Below are 19,077 nucleotides of genomic sequence, written 5' to 3'. Positions count from 1 at the left end.
CATGTCAGAAAAACCCAGGGATTTTTTGGAGGGTGATCTCTTTGGGATATGTTGGTCCTTGTCTTTCACCACAGTTAGCCCATTGAGGGCCTGATCAAATCAATGTGCTTATAAAAGACCTTTTAGTGCCCACAGGACAGAAAGAGTAGAAAAAAGGAATGATAAGTCAGTTATGTATCTCATAGCTTACTACAGTATTTCATTTTATTATCAGGGGAGAGTGACATAATGATTACAGCAGTACCAACTTACTACTGCAATGGGAAAAGTATTGAAGGTAGCCTACATGTATTGTAACAATTTTTTGAATCACTTTAAGACATGCATTAAGTACCGAAAAGATGCCACTAGGCAACTTTCTATTAGGTTTGTAATTCAGAAAGAGGCTATTACCTATGTATTTTTATCTTAAACATAGAGAGATATGTTATGTTAAGCATTCCTAAACATTGTTGTCCAGCAGTAGGAGAAACTATTGTATCTCAGAAAATTTTTGTCATTAATAATTCTTGTGGCATCTATTAGGAAACAGTCAAAATATTATATCAAGTATATTCTCATTAACAAAATGTACATCAATAAGAGAAAACCAGCAAGAAATAAAAAATGTACCAGTAATAAAATTAGTACTTGTTACAACAAATTACAAATGACCACATTAAAAATCAAGAATAATGATACTCATTTTTGAATGTAATAAGTCTCTATACATTTAATAAGAAAAATGTTTAACAATTTTGAAAATTGTTCATATATGACAGTGAAATATAGACTATCTTAAAAAAGCAACTTGAGATAAAAAATCACAAAAGAAAATAAAAATAATTTTGGTTAGAATCACAAAACTGGATAGAAAAACTAATGACTAAGAGAACAAAACAGAATTATAGATATGAAGGGGAGAAAATTATTGGATATGGGTTGATCATATACCTTGAAAGTGATAAATGGACTAACAGATTAACAACTCAATACCAATAAGAGGTCCAGGAAGAGTGAGGAAAGCATGGCTGGATAAATTGTGGAGCTTAATTTAGAAAGATGTAGCACAAAAGTAATTTCAACAAAACAAAATGGAAAATTAGAAAGTCCTTTTATTGACACAGCCTAAATGAATGAACAAATGATACATTTGTATTCATGACTGAAACAACTGTCAGTTCAATTTACTGATTGTATTATAAACTTGAATTATTTTGTATTATAAACTTGAATAAATATTAAAAATTAAATAAAATTGAAAATTATTAAATAAATATTTATTATTATTATAAATAAATTCCAATTAGAATCAAAAAATATTTTCAAGCAAGAACTATATTTGATGAATTTCATGCATTTACATTACCAGAGTTTAAAAAGAATATATATATCTTACTTTTTAAAAGAATCCACTAGATGATTTCTACTACAAATGATTAAGCCAGAAGCTTTTTTTCTTATTTTAAATAATTCTTCTCTCAAATTCTCTCCATCAGCATAACTCCCCAATGAGAGTGCAAGAAAGTGATATTTGCAAACTTGTCGACATAAATCATCTACCAGCTACAATATATTAAATAAATATTTTACTTCTATAATATGGAAATTCACTTAACTCATATTATTTTATATTTAAAATATATTTAATTAATAAATGTTTTAAATTCTTTCAAACCATCTTGGTAATAAAAACAACAGATAATATATTTTGAATAAACATATTTTTCCCAATATGCATTCAGTTATCTAGAACAACAGTTCCCAATTAGTGTGTCAAAATATGTTGTGAGATGATTAACACTAGAAAGACTAAAGAGGTCATTTTGACAGCCATGGCCATCGATGTGTGATGCTGTGAAAAGAGGAAACGGGCAAAAAAAGAAAACATTGTTACTGACACAAATGCAAAACTAAAACCAGTATGTTATGTGTTGTGTGTGGAACATAAACAGAAACCCTTTTTGATTTTTGAATATACAATATATTTATATGATAACAATGATCAGAAGGTCCTGAAGTGTTTTGACTTTTCCCAATAGCACTGTATAGTTTCATGGGGCCCAGGCAAATTTGAATTAGGGGGCTCCATATAGTGTTGACTTCAGACATTTTTCTTCAGGGAAGTAAGATTTGTCTGGGGTCCCCTGTTGGTGGGATCCAGGCAAATTCCCTTTTTTTACCCATAGGATAATGCATCACTGACTTTTCCTAGCTTTTCATGGACAACATGTACGTGAAAGGAAACTGTTTTTCGAAAATTATTTTTGTCAAAATCCCCATGGGTCATTTTGACCCATGACTTCTTCCTATGTTGACTGCCTGAAAAATGCCCAGTTAGATTCTCTACTTAAGCAAGGATGACAATAGCTTCGGGAGAGTGTAATACTTTGTTTTGTGGAATCATATTTTGCCATATATGCACTTGAACAAAAGCAAGTGTGGTTTGAAACCATCAGTAAAGGACAAGGCTAATCTGTATTCCATAAAGTTCCTAAAATTTGGCAATTGCTACTGACCATCTATCAATGCAAGCCTCAGAAGAATGTGACAGTTCTCAGTACATTACATCTGTCTGTCTACATCAATTTTTCCAAGAAGAAACCTAAGACTGTTCTTTTCTACAACTCAACAAAGTTTGGTGTTGATGTAGTGAATCAAATGGCCCGCATATATTAAGTGAAAGTTTTTCCAGAAGATGGCCTGTACATGTTTTCTACAACATGCTTGATTTTGTGGCCATGGCCATCAATGTGTGGATACTGTGAAAATAAGGAACAGGAGTAAAAAAAGAGAACATTGTTACAAAAACAAATACAAAACTAAAACCAGCAGGGTTGTTTGAACTGAGAGATAGTAATGCAGGCAAACAAATGTTACTAAGATGGATACATAAAACAGATTTACAGATAAAATACCCTTTATTTCTCTCCAAACCAGTCTTTTAGTACAGATCCCAACTTTACAGATATTTATATTACTAATTAACAACAGGGTGGTCTATTGTCCTCTCATAAGCATCTGGGTAATGCGCACGTACATATACAATATCAACCTGACTGACTTACAACTAATCTTATACCTATCACAAACCTAAGAAAAAAAGGAAGAAGCAGAGACTTAGGGAAGTATGTCAGATAGACAGAGGAAGGTAGAAAATACCTGGGTCTTCTTGAGTTGGTAGGTACCAATGTGGAAGGTGTCTCTTCAATATTATGCTTTTGGATGCCTCCCTTCTTTGCAAAATGGTGCCTCGTAGATCTCCAGTCATACTCACTGTCCTTACAACCCTTCTCTTTTGGTTCTGTTCTACCTCTACAGTTTTCCTCAGCTTCGCAGTCTCCTTGTCCTTTCTTCAAGTTTGGAGCACTGCCTTGTCCTACCGTTCACTCTGAGGTCTTGACCAAGAATGACTCTTCCATTGGCAGTTTTTGCCTCCGGTCCTTGCCTTCCTTTTGTTTCCCCCAAAAATTCGGAGAAATGATAATTCCCCTACCTTTTGTTCTACCAAGAGTTCTAAGAAGGGGTAATCCCTCCTTAAGGTAATGAGATCTAAGACAGAAGCTTCTAGAAGGAAGCTATGACAAAAGGGAAGAATCAAATATAAAGATAAATAAAAAAATATAACTAAAATACACATAACAATATGGCCGACGGCCACACCAGTATGTTATGTGTTGTGTGTGTAACATGAACAGAAAGCATCAAAAAGCAAGTTACTTGTGTAAGTTGCCACAATGAATGAAAAACAGTAAGTTTGTTGTTAAGTGTAATTTATCTAATTAATTTTGATAGGTAAATTAGCCACTTTTCCAAATATTAAACTGTTGATGGCCATGGCTTTTCTCAGATTTTTAAATGGGATAAGATAATTATTTATTTTGAATAAAATAAGCACTAACATCATGTTTTCATACATGGATCAAAATAACCCACAATGGTGCACAAAGGTATGAATAACTCCTCAACTTTGTAGTATTAAAATAGTATATTTTAAAATTTGAAAAAATTAACTAAATATAGTTTTAAACATTAACTATATTTCACATTTTGTATCAGTCAAGTATCATTAAGTAATAGTGGTGGATCTAGCTGTGCAGGCAATAGAGCACTATATTAATTGTGAGGTCTTATAAATGATTGTTGCATACAAACCTTTGACTCTCTTGATATGTTACTATGTAGTACAATCATGTTCAGATATGCAGAATAGATATTACCATTAAAAAATGACAAACATCTGCATGGCCTTTCAGAAAAAATGCAAGGTCCGGGGCCAACTAATATTTTATTGAAATATTGTAAAACACTGTTAGCACAGAACTGATTGAACAGGTCTCATTCTCTGCTTTCATGCCCTTTTTGCTGGGGGTGGGATTCAGAGATGGAGGAAGAGATAACTTTTGAGTGTGGGGTGTCTAGTGATTGGCCAGAAGAACATCCCCTCCAGCCTGGGGTTGATACTTCTAGCCAATCAGGGACTGGCTTATATCTCTCAATCCTCTCTGATTTTTCCTACAGAAATCTAGAATTTAAATTTATAAATGTTAAAATTTGGCAAATTGCTTTTCCTTCTCCTATATTTTTGTCTAACATACTGAGCTGCCAAGTTGAGTCCCTAATATTGCAAGGCCTGGGGTAGCTGCCCCTGCTGTCCCCCCTCTGATTGGCACTGAACATCTATATAATTTAAGATAATACCACAAGCCTGATAGAAAGTAATGGTAAAGGCATAATACTGTGTCTGCTTTCCATTTTTCACTCATGTTTATGAATTAATAAAAGCAAATTTTTTCACCAAAGTAGAAATGTACATAAAGAGATAACACACATCCTAACATAAACTGACAAGTGCTAACTCAAGACATCCAATGCTCAAGACTGAACCTATGATGCCAAAAATGGACATGATTAATGTCAGAGAGGTGGGGAGAGACTACTGACTAATAGTTCATGAGAAGGGGAGGATCATTACATGAAAGTATGCACATTTTGCCATATATATCAATAAAGATTAAAAGTGTATGAAACAGCAAATTGTACAAAAGTAGAATGTACAAAAGTAGAGGACCATCTGTACATATAACCTTATATCATTCACTGGCATATAAATGGTTTCAAGATATTTCATCTAATAAAATTTTGCTTTAATAAATCCATAGAGTTATCTACAGATTTCAGTTCATTATGCCTAGAAGAGCTATTACTTTTATTTTTATTTTTCTAAGTTTCGTGTCAGCAGCAACTGTATAACAACTATATTATCTAGCAAAAATTTGTAAAAAGTTTCATATTTTTACAATATTTGCAAAAGTACATTTATTCTAATTGAATGAAGAAAACAAATAAATACTAAATATGACAAATAAGATAAATATCAAAGATGTTAATCACACTGTAGTTAGCCAAAAGATTTTCTAATTACAACATATAATTTACATCTCTGATAATTATACTTATCTTGCCTGTTTTATTGTTTGTTGAATTTTCTTTATAAAGAGTAGAACTGATTCTATGAGGTGGGAAATAAAGGCTGAAGTTTGCAAATAAGATCCAATAATGATAATAACTGAATTCTTTTCTTAAAATCTCACTAATATAATTTATATTTACTAACTTTCACTTTTTTCAAATAATGTAAACATATGTTCAATTAACAACATGTAAGACATCATTTAATATCAATGTATACAAATGCAAATAAACCAAAACTGGTAACTTAATTAATGAACAAAACAACCATGAGGTTTCAGCAGATTTTAATTTACCTTTAAAATATGTCAAAAATATTTGTTATATTGAACTGAATTCTGCTGGAATCTCATGGTCATTTTGTTCATTAATATAAACAAAATTACTGTTACCCTGTTTGCAGTTGACATTTGAAATTTATACAGTACACACTATAGTTTGTTCAAATTGCCAATATCTTTATTTCTAATTTAATTTTTGAAGATTTTCCTACAAACCAAATACATAATAATTGAAAATTGACAAAATTTTTCATTGAGTCCATGATAAATTTCAAGTACAGTAAAACTTCTCTAACTCAAAGCTCCATGATGCAGGAAAGAACTTCAAGTTACAAACGATTTGAGTCAGAGAAGTTTTACTATACTTCTAAACTCATAGTTTAAATGCCATTGGCCAAAATGTTTAGCCAAAATATTTCTATTTAACAGTAATATTGTTGAATTGATGTAACTATCAGTTTTACTATGCAGTTTATTGTCTGAAATAGATAGTAATAAAGAAAAGGTAATATAGTAATAGATATATTAATAAAGAGATCAAAGAAAGAACAGTTAAGTAATAGTTGATTGGAGATGGTTATAAGAATGTCACACTTTAGTTTTTAGATTCAAAAAAATATATTAAATCTGATAAGGTATATATGTTAGAGTAAAAATGCGTTTTAACTAGTTGAAACTAGTTTTTACTGGATGGCATTGTTATAACTAGAATTTACTACTAGTCAAAAATGAATTTGAGTTAAAACTAGTTTTAACTAGACAAAACGGGTTTTAACAAAATGGCTTAGTAAAAACTGTTTCGACCAAGGTCATTCAGCTAACACGTTCCTACAGTGTATGATGAATTTCGTATCGCTTTAACCCTTTTCCCCGACATCTTACATTTATTTTGCGATCCCTCCTAAGGCAATATAGGCCAGTCAGGCAATATTATTTTAAAAGTTCACCAAAAATCAAATTATCATTATATCTATATGAAAAAAATCACTTACATTTATTAATATCTTTAGTTTTAGATACGATATTTTTCAATGCATTTTATTAGAAAAATTTATAAGAAAAAAAATATTATATATCAGAACTGACACATAAACTTGATAATTTGTAACATTTTGTGAAAATTAACATTGTCTAGTTACATAGTTGTTTGCTGACACTGAGCCAGAAAGACGTAGAATATTGTTTTGTACAATTCAATATAACACTTATGCATGTATGTTTATTTGTTGTGAAATTATCACACATTATATCAAACATTTGTTTGAAATCAAAATTTTATACTGCTATCAACTAATATAATGAATTATTATACTTTATTCACTTCATATCAAATGAGATTATATCTGTTGTTAATAAATTTTTACAAAAATCAATATTTACCAAAGTAATGATGAATCGATACCCTCGAAGTTTTGCTTAAAAAGCCAGGGTACCGATCGATCGGTGCCTTCAGGGACAAAGGGTTAATTAATGTTAATAACACAGATGTGTGACCAATATTTTCTATAAATATCATATTAAATAATACAAATGTTTTAATCCCAATCATCACTTTATTTATTTCCCCCAAACATATTTATGTAGCTAAAAGTAGTTTTAACTAATGTTAAAAGTTAAAACTAGTTTTATCTAAAATCAAAACATGTACAGCAGTAAATTCTAGTTTTAACTAGACAAAACAGGTTTTAACAATGACATAAAATTTCTTAGAAATGGCAAATGAATATTGAGAGTAGGCTAATGATATAAACTAAACCAGTTTTTGACTAAGAAATTTTTATGAAAGTATGATTATTGTAGAAAGAAGACTGCTAAGATGTAGTTATGAGAATGTAATATCTAGAAGTGTACAAAAGAAAGAAAATGTAGATAATACTGAACTAATATAATATATTAATCATAATAGAAAACTATTTTTAGATGATATAGTAATATTTAATAATATTTACTATTTCATTTAAACATTGAAATAAAAAAGTTTAGAATTTTTAACATTAATATTTCTTACATTTAAATCATTAAAACTATTTATTTTGATTTATTTTTAAATATTTAAATTTATATTAATATAACACATTACATTTGTTTACAAGTTATTAAATTTAATACTGGAGAGGATTTGTCAATGCTGAATTAAATTTTTAAATTAAGTAATAAACTGTTAGTATTAAATGCTTTTCAATCATCAGTAAACTTATTAATCTAATGATATAAAAATTTATTTTTATCTTGATTATTTTATCATGTTTAATCTATTTATAAATTAAAATCTTTACTTTCAAGCTTACACTCATAAGTCAATGAAAAATATCAATTTATCTTGACATATTTTCAGAATTTATTAACTTAAATTTCAGATACATAAATCATATATAACAATTCTGATGTTTATGATCATTATGTTATTAAATTTCAATTTATGCTTTTTTTTAAATTGATTGCATGTCAAAATCTTGATATAATGGTCATTAATATCTTTTTTAACATTAACAAATGTTATAAAAGCTGGAAATATATAATATAATACAGTGTTTCGCAACTGGTGTGCCGCAGCACACTGGTGTGCCGTCACAAGGTGAAAGGTGTGACGTGAACTTTTACATATTCTATTAATTGTCAAGTTTTATTTATATATTTTTATCACAGTTGCTGTGTTTCTTATGCTTGTATTTCATTCTCTGACGCAGCACTGATGAAATATGATGATGTTTGTTTATTCTTTATTACAAGCCACGCATTTTTATGTATTCTAAGAAATTAAATATAAAATAAATTTGCTCACAGGTGTTTTGTTACCCTTGCCAATTGTTCTGTGTACGTGCTTCTCCCAAAAGTGCTGGGATTAGCCCTGTCCTTTATTACTTTATTACTTTATTTTGGTACTTGTCCCTGTTTGTTAGTGCTTCCTCAACTTTATTACATTCCTATACCGATTCACAAACCCATCGTTAGGCTTTCCTTTGAAGAATATAGGTCCCGCGTCTTGCAAATATTTCAGTTCTATTTTAGCTGCGCTCTGTAGTAATCCAAAAATTGTGATTGCTAGTCAGTCTTATTTTTTTCTATTATTATAAGACTATTTATTTTTTCTAAGATGGACAAATTCCTTGTACGGAGTGTTCCTTCGACGAGTAGAGGTATTGATAGCATTGAGCCCGCAAAAAAGAAACAAAAATTAGTGCGCCGGCAGTATAGTGATAATTATTTATCTTGCGGTTTTTTTTGGTGTGGTGATAAAACGTGCCCAATCCCCGAGTGTATTGTTTGTGGTGAAAAACTTACTAATGCTGCTATGGTGCCCAGTAAATTGAAACGACATTTGTCAACAAAACATTCTTCTCTGTTAAACAAAGATGTCAATTATTTTCGTCAGTTGTTGGAACAAAACCGAAAACAAGCAGCATTCATGACTACAACAGTATGTGTTTCGGACAAAGTACAGGAAGCTAGCTATAAGGTAGCCGAACTTATCGTAAAGGCCAAAAAACCACATACAATAGCTGAAACGTTATTAATGCCTGCTTGTAAAGAGATGGTGAAAATAGTCCTGGGTTCAGAAGCTGCTAGTGAAATATCAAAAATTCCTCTTTCTGATGACACAATCAGTCGCCGAGTTATTGAGATGTCCAGTGACATTGAAGACATTATGAAGGAGAAAATCAACAGCAGTCGAAAGTTCTCACTTCAGATCGACGAGTCCACCGATATTAGCGGCCACGCACAACTTCTTGCTTATATTCGGTACATCGATGGTAATGTAATTGCAACTAATTTCTTTTTTTGCAAACAACTTCCCGAGCGAGCCACCGGCGAAGAAATATTTCGTGTAACTAACGAATATGTGCTCCAAAATGAATTAAAATGGAAGGACTGTGTTAGTGTTTGTACAGACGGAGCCGCAGCTATGACAGGCCGAGTGAAAGGATTTGTAGCTCAAGTACGTGAAATTAATCCTAACATACGATGCGATCATTGTCTTATTCACCGCGAAGCCATTGTTGCTAAATCTTTGCCACCTTCTCTGAAAGCTGTGCTGGACGAAGTAGTAAAAGTCGTAAACCTTGTCAAATCGCGACCCCTAAATTCGCGTCTATTTTCCGTTTTGTGTCAGGAAATGGAATCAGAACACACCACACTCCTGCTACATACAGAAGTACGGTGGTTATCAAGAGGAAAAGTGTTAACGCGAATATTGGAACTTAAAGACGAGGTACGTGTATTTTTGACTGTCGAGGGGCACGAGTACGCGAATTTATTTGCAGATGATGAATGGGTATGTAAGTTGGCCTATCTTTCTGATATTTTCGTACAATTGAATGAGCTGAACAGAAAAATGCAAGGTAGGAACGAAAATATTCTTACTAGTATGGATAAGATTCAAGGATTTGTGAATAAGCTAAATTTGTGGATACAGAGAATTGAAAATGGTTCGTTTGAAATGTTCTCGACTGTATGGTCACTTGCTTCCGGTAATAAAATGATGATGGATCTAATTAAAGAACATTTACAAATCCTGCAGCAGAGGTTCAAGAAGTATTTTGGAGACAGTGTTGAAGATATCGACTGGGTTCGTAACCCATTCGTTGCGATTTCAGAGTCTCTACCTATTCATTTACAAGAGGAACTCGCGGAATTAAAAGCAGACAGAACATTGAAATTAAAACTCTTCGAAGTGCCTTTGAATACATTTTGGTTGACAATAAAAAGTGAATACCCGGCTATATCCGAGATGGCAGTTAATATGTTATTGCCATTTTCAACTACGTATTTGTGTGAACTGGGCTTCTCGACGTTGACTGAAATTAAAACATCAAAGAGGGAGAGACTCAGATCCGTCGATGAAGAAATAAGAGTAGCATTGCCAACGATTCCGTCACGGATCAGACGTCTGTGTGCAGCTAAGCAGGCGCAAATATCACATTGAAAATGTATGAGTAGAATTATTTATTTTAATAGTAGTAGAAAAGTGTATTATACACTATACAGTATACTTTAATTCACTGTAGAGTGTATATGTACTATACACTCTACAGTGAATTAAAGTTCATAAATTTTAATAACGCACGAATTGGTTAACACAACATCTGTTTAATAATAATAATAATAATAGGTTAGTGGCATAACGTAATTCCATTAATAGTATAATATATACGTTTTTAAGGGGAATAACATTTTGGTGTGCCGTGTTGAGTCGTATCGAGTCATAGGTGTGCCGCGAGTAGAAAAAGGTTGCGAAACACTGATATAATAACTCACAGACACCTGTAGTTATTCCAGCAGTTACATTTATTGAAAAAAATTGAATGTTTTTGATCACTTTCAGAGATCTTCATTAATTTACTGTGTTTCATAAATTGACTAAATTTTTACTTTCCTGTCTTTTATATATAACAGAAAAAAAGTATGGCAATCCTGCAAAAAATGACCCCCCCCCAGATTTTTAATTTTTGGACTTTGAAATGTTGAGAAATGCAAAAACATTTGGGGATAATTTCTGTGGGTGTGGATGTTAGTGTGTGGGGGGCACAAGTTTGTTCACGCCGTTTGAAGCTTAATAACTCCTGTGCTTTTTGTCAAAAATTTCTGAAATTTTTCAGAGAGGTTTTGTTTATTAGGGGATTGATGCTATTAAATTTTGGTGATTAAAGGTCGAGGGGATGGGGAGATAATGGGAGTAGTGTGTATCTCCAGTAGGATCCTACTTAATAATGATTTTACTCATTATTAGCATTTATAATTTTTTATAAAACCCATCCCTACCCTCAAAATTAAGCTTTTTGCCATTTTGTGATAGTTAAAAATATAAAAAGTTTTTTAATAAAACATGATAACAGATGGTGCCACCATAATTTTAAAAGTTGTCAGGAAAGTTCAGCAACTCATTGCTGGCTATTTAATGTTTGTAACCTGGTTATATTTATAACATTGTAGTCCAAGTAATATGTTCTTCATCATTTTTGCATTTTTTAATTATGTTTGTAATTATAACCTTTCCATTAATTTTGTCCTAGATTAATTTTAACTACTTATATTTTAATTATAAGATGTTAAAATGATACCTAGGACAAATGTAAAGGATGTACAGACTATAAAAGAATTAGTAATTACATTACAGTATTATAAATAAATCCAGATTACTAACATTAAATATGAATTACAATGACCACAATTTCTGAATTCTGATCAATTACAGTGGATACGAAAATTAATTTAAAGTAAATGACTGAAATTAATTTTATTTTTTAATTTCAATTATAATACATTAAAATTTACTTTATTGATGTTAGCTTTGAATTATTTCTTTGTTAAATAAACAAAAAATTTATTTTAATAACTCAAATATAACTGTTTTAAACATATTAAACATTAATTTAATACAAAAATTTTTATTTTGTTTAATTGTTTGTTATATTATGCATTTTCCCTTCTAAAGTTCAAATTATTGAATCTGGGAAATTATTTTTGACTGATATATATTACCATAAGGTTGACAAAAAATAAGGAGTTTAATTGTTTATGGATTTAAGTTTAAGAATTTGAGAATATAAAACTTTATTTTAAAATATTTGATTTGTAATTATTTGTAAAATGAGAATAAAATGTATTGAGTTAGAATAATAAATATAAAGATGATTTTTATACAATGACTTAACAGTTTGTTACTCATGCAATAAATAAATCTAAAATTACAATTGAAATAATTCAATATAACTATTACTTTTGATACAGCAACTGGTGAAGCACTATAGGTAAGATCCCAACAACTTTGTGGTATAACTTCATGTTGAACAGTTGATCTTGTGCATAGTGGAAACATGTATTCATTAGTTTTATTTTCTAAGTAGCATCTTCTACTGTCAACATCAATCAATGTTGGAGTTTCTCCTCGTGCCATTTACAAAAGTAATGGTATTGTTACTGGAACTGCATAGAAACTATTAAAAAAAAACAGAAACATTTTATAATTCTAGCACATTGATGAAGTTTTATATATAGATAATATCTGGTAATGATAAAAATCATGAAATTAATAAATAATAATAATAATAAATAAATATTTAAGTAAATATAAAATATAACACATGGCCGACGGTAATACATTGTATAAGTATATAAAAAAACAACGTTTAACAAATTACTTTGCTTTTCGTTTATTCTTCCGTCGTTCGCTACCAGTTGACAAGTCCACATTTCCACAAATACGAAGGCGACCTTTCTTTATAGGCTACTGCCGACGTAACAAAATGTAAAATAGGTAAAATGTCCTCTGGAGCTATCGCCACTTTCCGTAAAAATTGCTGTGAAAGTGGCGATAGCTCCAGAGGACGTTTTACCTATTTTACATTTTGTTACATCGGCAGTAGCCTATAAAGAAAGGTCGCCTTCGTATTTGTGGAAATGTGGACTTGTCAACTGGTAGCGAACGACGGAAGAATAAACGAAAAGCAAAGTAATTTGTTAAACGTTGTTTTTTTATATACTTATACAATGTATTACCGTCGGCCATGTGTATATTTATATTTACTTAAATTGTAATTTTTACGGAAAGTGGCGATAGCTCCAGAGGACGTTTTACCTATTTTACATTTTGTTACGTCGGCAGTAGCCTATAAAGAAAGGTCGCCTTCGTATTTGTGGAAATGTGGACTTGTCAACTGGTAGCGAACGACGGAAGAATAAACGAAAAGCAAAGTAATTTGTTAAACGTTGTTTTTTTATATACTTAAATAAATATTCCTGATAATATGCATAAAAAAGTTCTAATAAGTAGCAATATTCTCAAATTTAAAACTATTTTAAAAAGTAAAAAAGATGAAGAAAACAAGTTAATACTGATACAAGTCAACTTCAAATATCACTGTACTTATTCTTTACATGCATATGTACTCGTATATATAATGTAACAAATTTACAAAAAATTAAATGGTTTTTATATTACAAATTTGTTTTTATATACTAAAATTTACTTATTATTAATACATACAGAGCTTTTAAAATCTTCATTTTCTAAATATTCATATAGGGTGCATTAATTTATTAAAAGGTTAATTCAGAATTTTGTAAATTCATATATTTAATACAAATTTACAAAAGTCTGAATCAAAGTAAAATTATGTATTAAGAATAAATAACCATCAACACATTCCATCACATTGAAATTTATACTTTACAATTCTGCTTCCATTGAAGTCACACATCAAAATTCCAACCAAGTACTGTACTTTTAGATGTTTCTCATCCATCATCATTCATCAGAATCTGCTTTCAGAAACAAATGTACCAAGTTCCTTAGCAAATGCTACTTTGTATTGGAACATCTTTCTTAAATTTAAATTCAAATGCTTGCATTCCTGTTCTGAAATTACTTTCTTTCCACATTCTAAATTCATTTAAATTGCATTTTCCTTGTAGTCAATCAAATATTTCTATATTCCTTTTGCTAGTCTTTCTTACTAGCCACTTCCACCTTGATGACAGGCTATCAATGTCCTTAACATTAAAGATCTCTTTTCTCATGCCTTTCTCATAAATTTTTAACAAATTGTACGCAAACGTTTTTAAGCTATTAAAGACTTCCTACTGGATATATTAAAGGTGTAGTATGTTTGATTGTACTCATCACCTGTAATATTTAATATTACACCTTTGCCTTATCAAATCCCTCTTGGACATCTCTATGATATGCCACAATGCTGAGCATTGTGTTTTTGATCCCCTTATGTAACTTTTCCTGGTTTTCACTTAATCTCTACACCAAACTCCTCTTCATGGCACCAATATAAAGCATCTGCTGTCCTCTCTCTACTAATGATACCTTGTATACACTCTTCTGCTTTTAAATTATGTCTTTCTCATTCCTTAGGACACTAAACACCATCTTATTCCACTTAAAGACATTCTTTTCCATCTGCCTCACAATCTTTCTCCAAAAACTCCTATTCTTCCATCTAACAAAGCAGCCCGGAACTTTGTGAACTTTTCTTGCTTCCCCTCCTAAAGTGTTTTTGTTCCATTGCACATCCCTCATAATCTGTTCCATTTCATCCTTTCCTAATTCATATGAAACAACTAAACTAGTACAACATATCCAATTCTTTTCTTAGATCCTCTATCCTAGATAATCTTCAATGACTGAAACAGTATATCCTAGACAATATATTGTTTTAGATTGTTTGAATTACTATAAATGTAAACAAACTTGAATATGCTTTTATAATAATATATTCCTACCTTCTTTCCTAAACATAACAACCAAGAAATGACCAAAATCTCTGACTGCTGTTCCTCACATAGTATAAGCTCTAAGCTAGCAATTGAAAGGCTGCCACAAAAATGACCCATCTTACCAGTTTCCCCAAATAATCAAATCATATCCACACCCTCCATGAGCTCAATATGCACCCCTTGTTCATCCATTACTTTCTTTTCCATCTTTCTTATCATTAATTCTGTTACAAATCCAACAATTGGATAGCCATAGAAGATCATATGTTTCTGCTTATAGCATGCACCATTAAAGACAAAGTATCTTTCATGTATTATCAAATAGATTATGCCCAACAAAACTTTAAAATCTTTATTTTGTGCCAATTGAATTGTCTTAAGTCTATTGTATTCTGTTACTTTATATACCTATATTGTAAAAATGAATAAACATTAACAGAAAAATAAATTTTTTTCAAAAAATCCACCTTTTAAAAATCCTATACATTGGTCCTTTGTAAATATGATTTATGAAAGCAGAATATATCTCTTTTATTTATAAAAATTATTAAATTTATAAATAGATATTTATTTCTTATTTTATTAATAAAATTTATAAAATAAATTAAAGAAGTAATACATTTCATTATAATTGACAACTAATTATACTAATTCCATACAAAAACTTGACTACAATTTTAAAAAAAGCATTACATAAATCTAGATATCATTATAGCCTAAAATCAAAATGTGTTTAAGCAGTTTAATTTCCAATAAAACTAATACTAGAGTTATAGTATTCACACTGAAATTTAGGACAGTTATGAATCAGGAATTATCAATCTTAATATAGCTTAGTACAATTTTAAAATTTATATTTATATTTTAAAGTAAGTAAAAAAAAGAAAAATTAAGCAAACACAAAGGAGTTGAAAATTTAAGAGTAACAGAATTAAAAAAAAACTGGAAATACCAGAGAATAGAAACACTGTGATGAATCAACAAATTTTTAATTATTGAACCAGTCATTAGATCTACTTCTGCACTAGTAACTTATTTATAATGTTTTACATATAAAAATATGGAATAGTTAGGATTGCTTTAATTTATTTAGAAATTTATAAAATAATGTAATATAATTTTATAATAATGTTCATAGATTACTTTTTTTAAATATGATATTATTTTATTCTATCATAATTATTTAAATTTGATTTATAATCTTATTTTTTCCCCTGCATAAAATAATCAATTGTAGCCTTGAGTTTTTAAAAAGTATTTGAATTTTGCAAATCTATTTTGTATTCTGATAAAACAAATATGTTGAAAATGGTTCAGTATTTAAATTATTTTGAGTTTGTTTTTATTTGTGTATTAATTTTATAATTTTATTTTGACACTTTTATGGATATTAAATTCTTCTGGAATCTAAAAAAATAGCTCTCTCTAATAATTGATGGCTTTTATTTAAAAAATAATTTTTTTTAATGTATTTGTACCAACCTTACCAAATATTTCTGAGGAATCCTGGATTCAATATTGAGAATGGTTTATCAAGAAAATGCTAGGAAAGTTAATGGTCAAATATCACTATCATGCTAGATAATAAATCAAAAGTTAAACTCATTACTCATATGGCAGAATTTTATGGGCAATAAATATGACATTGCATTGAGTCAATATGAATATGTATGAGTTTGCAATTTGAATAATCTTAGATTATAATAAAATCAATAATGTATTTGAAGTCAATAATTTAAGTTAATGAAAGCTTTTAACTCAAATTATTAACTTCAAATATAGACCTAATTTGATAAAAATTTGCCTAATTTGGAAAATTTTTATCAAATATATTTATTTTTAATATCCATCACCAGAGGGATTTTGTAACATTTACAGATTGAGGTGAACCACTAGCCTCAAATAAAAGGCCTACTCCACATGGAACTGTTATTTTTCTCATACGCATGTGAAAGGGCAAGTGAGAAGACACTTTTTTGTATTGTCTATTTAAAAAATTTTTCTTAAATTTTGTAAATTTTTTAATAAACCTAATATAAAGCTTTTATATTTTTATATAAACTACAATATCTACATAATGTTATAAGTGAGAATTATTATATTTTAAATTTAAAATTCTTACAACAGTTGATGTAGAAATCTAATTGGAAGAAATGGAAAAGAAAGCAATATGTGACTAATTGATAACAACATAAAATGTATACCGAAAAACAGCAATAATTAGGTCAGCATATAAAAATTTGTAACATATATTTTAAAATGAAAAAAAAAAAGACAAAATTATTATATAGCAGATGTTCCAAGTAAAATGCCTTAATTAAATTAATAATAATAAAAACTATACATACAAAATATAATCTTAAATGTTTTAAATATTTTAATCAATTTTCAGTATTTGCTCCTTTTTTCTACGTCTTTTATCCAAAATTGTTTATGGTAAACTTATTTTTCAATATGTGTAAAGGTATTTATGGTTCTAAAACAAACTATTACTATATTTAAAATTTTTTCAAATTGTAAATATAGTAACAACAATTTAAATATAAATATCTTCATTTAGTAAAATTATATGTAAGGAAAAATATATAAAATTACAATTAGAGCTATATTTAAAAAATAAATTATTTCATTTAAAAACAAAATTATATTAGATATATTTTATTATATATTTTTCTTATTTTATTAAATGCGTTCATAAAATTCTAAAATTTCTAGAGAATTTCTGACGTAAAAGTAACTTTTTAATTACGGAACAGAATATAAATACATCTCATTCTGCATTTGTACATAAAAAAAAAATATATTGCAAACAGTTCTAACATATATGTTGTATTACATTTTAAATAATTATAATTTTATACATTAAATAATAAAAGAATTAAGATAATAATTATATAATTTTCTAGTTTTTCTCTCTAGTAGTTTAATCATTAAAAACTAATGAGGAAAAAAAAGTAAGAGAAAAGAAATTAAAAGTTATTCTTAAACAGGAGCAATTAAATAGATTGATTGACAACGTTTTCTTTTATACCATTGTAATCGGTTTGGCAAACTTTCCTTATCAGAAGCCAGCAAACTAACAATGCCAAAACTTCCTTCAAAACAACTTTTGATTTCATTTCAAAAATCTTCATAGTAATTAACTTTATGTCATGCATCAACGTTATAAAATTAAACTCACATTAAAAAGTATGGAGATAAAAAGATACTTCGCGCGCATAACACCTAAATAAACGGCAAAATTGAGGATGTGTTAAAGAAAATCGTGCCGAAATCGACAAAAACCCTTAATACTTTCCTAATCATACGATTAATTCAGTTATAAGAATCATCCAATAAACTATATTTAGTAGTAGAATCATATTTAATCCACATATCTATAAATCAACATCCAAGGCTTCTTTAACACTTAAAGGAAATGTTTACAATGCAAAAAATAAGAAAAGTACACACCTATACATTTTCCCAAGCACCAGTTCTACTCATTATCGATCAAAATATTACACAATCCATTTAAAAAACAAATATTTACCACAGGAAGTCATGCCCATTATATATACACACACATAATATGACGTCATTACGTATATAAATTTAAATTAAAGGGGAAAAAACATAAACAATACCTACCAATACAAACTGAATTAAGGTAATACTTACATTAAATGGGATGTTTTGAATTTACTCGTGTAATACTGATAAAAGCAAATATCCTTATCTTCTCTGCAACTGAATTCATTCCTCGGTAATTGTAGGCAAGAATTAATTCTTGCTTGTTTTCGTTTATTTATATTCAGAAAACCAGCACCACAGCAGAAGAAAACGATTTCTGCCGAGATTCACTGTTGCCAGCTCCTACAAAATTTTAGGTGGAAGCTTCTTCGTTCGTCCGAAATAACAATCGATAAAATCTTACCTTTACGAAAATAGACCTACTTGAGATATTATTCAGCTTTCTTTTAATGGTAAAGTTATTAATAAAACTTAATAATTAAATAATCGATTAAAAAATATCTATATTATTATTTTTATTATTTCATCTTATGGTTTTATAGCTATTAATATGTCGAAATTAATTTTTAATTTTATTTCGACTGCTTTATTAAATATTTAATAAAAT

The 19,077-nt window shown here is 29.2% G+C and overlaps 1 protein-coding gene across 2 annotated transcripts in view; it reads right to left on the bottom strand.

Moving 5' to 3' along the window:
• The window catches only part of LOC136980873 (regulator of G-protein signaling 9-binding protein C-like), a 31,970-nt gene extending 13,170 nt beyond the window's left edge, over window positions 1-18,800 (bottom strand). Inside the window, exons 1-3 of one of the 2 annotated variants that reach the window (XM_067277073.1) lie at window positions 18,588-18,800; window positions 12,451-12,667; window positions 1,379-1,545 (exon numbers count right to left, since the gene is read on the bottom strand). In XM_067277073.1, the coding sequence (XP_067133174.1) occupies window positions 1,379-1,545; window positions 12,451-12,627 (344 nt within the window). In that variant the 5' untranslated portion in view covers window positions 12,628-12,667; window positions 18,588-18,800. Of the gene's footprint in view, window positions 1-1,378; window positions 1,546-12,450; window positions 12,668-18,410; window positions 18,510-18,587 lie in introns of those variants that run through there. The other variant, XM_067277074.1, reaches the window with a different exon arrangement.
• Between the last annotated feature and the right edge of the window lie 277 nt (window positions 18,801-19,077).

The sequence above is a fragment of the Centruroides vittatus genome, unplaced genomic scaffold (assembly GCF_030686945.1).
Source record: "Centruroides vittatus isolate TY-2023 unplaced genomic scaffold, ASM3068694v2 contig_728, whole genome shotgun sequence".
Taxonomy (NCBI): domain Eukaryota; kingdom Metazoa; phylum Arthropoda; class Arachnida; order Scorpiones; family Buthidae; genus Centruroides; species Centruroides vittatus.
Note: the sequence above shows the minus strand (reverse complement) of the source record. Positions and strands in the feature narration are given on the sequence as shown.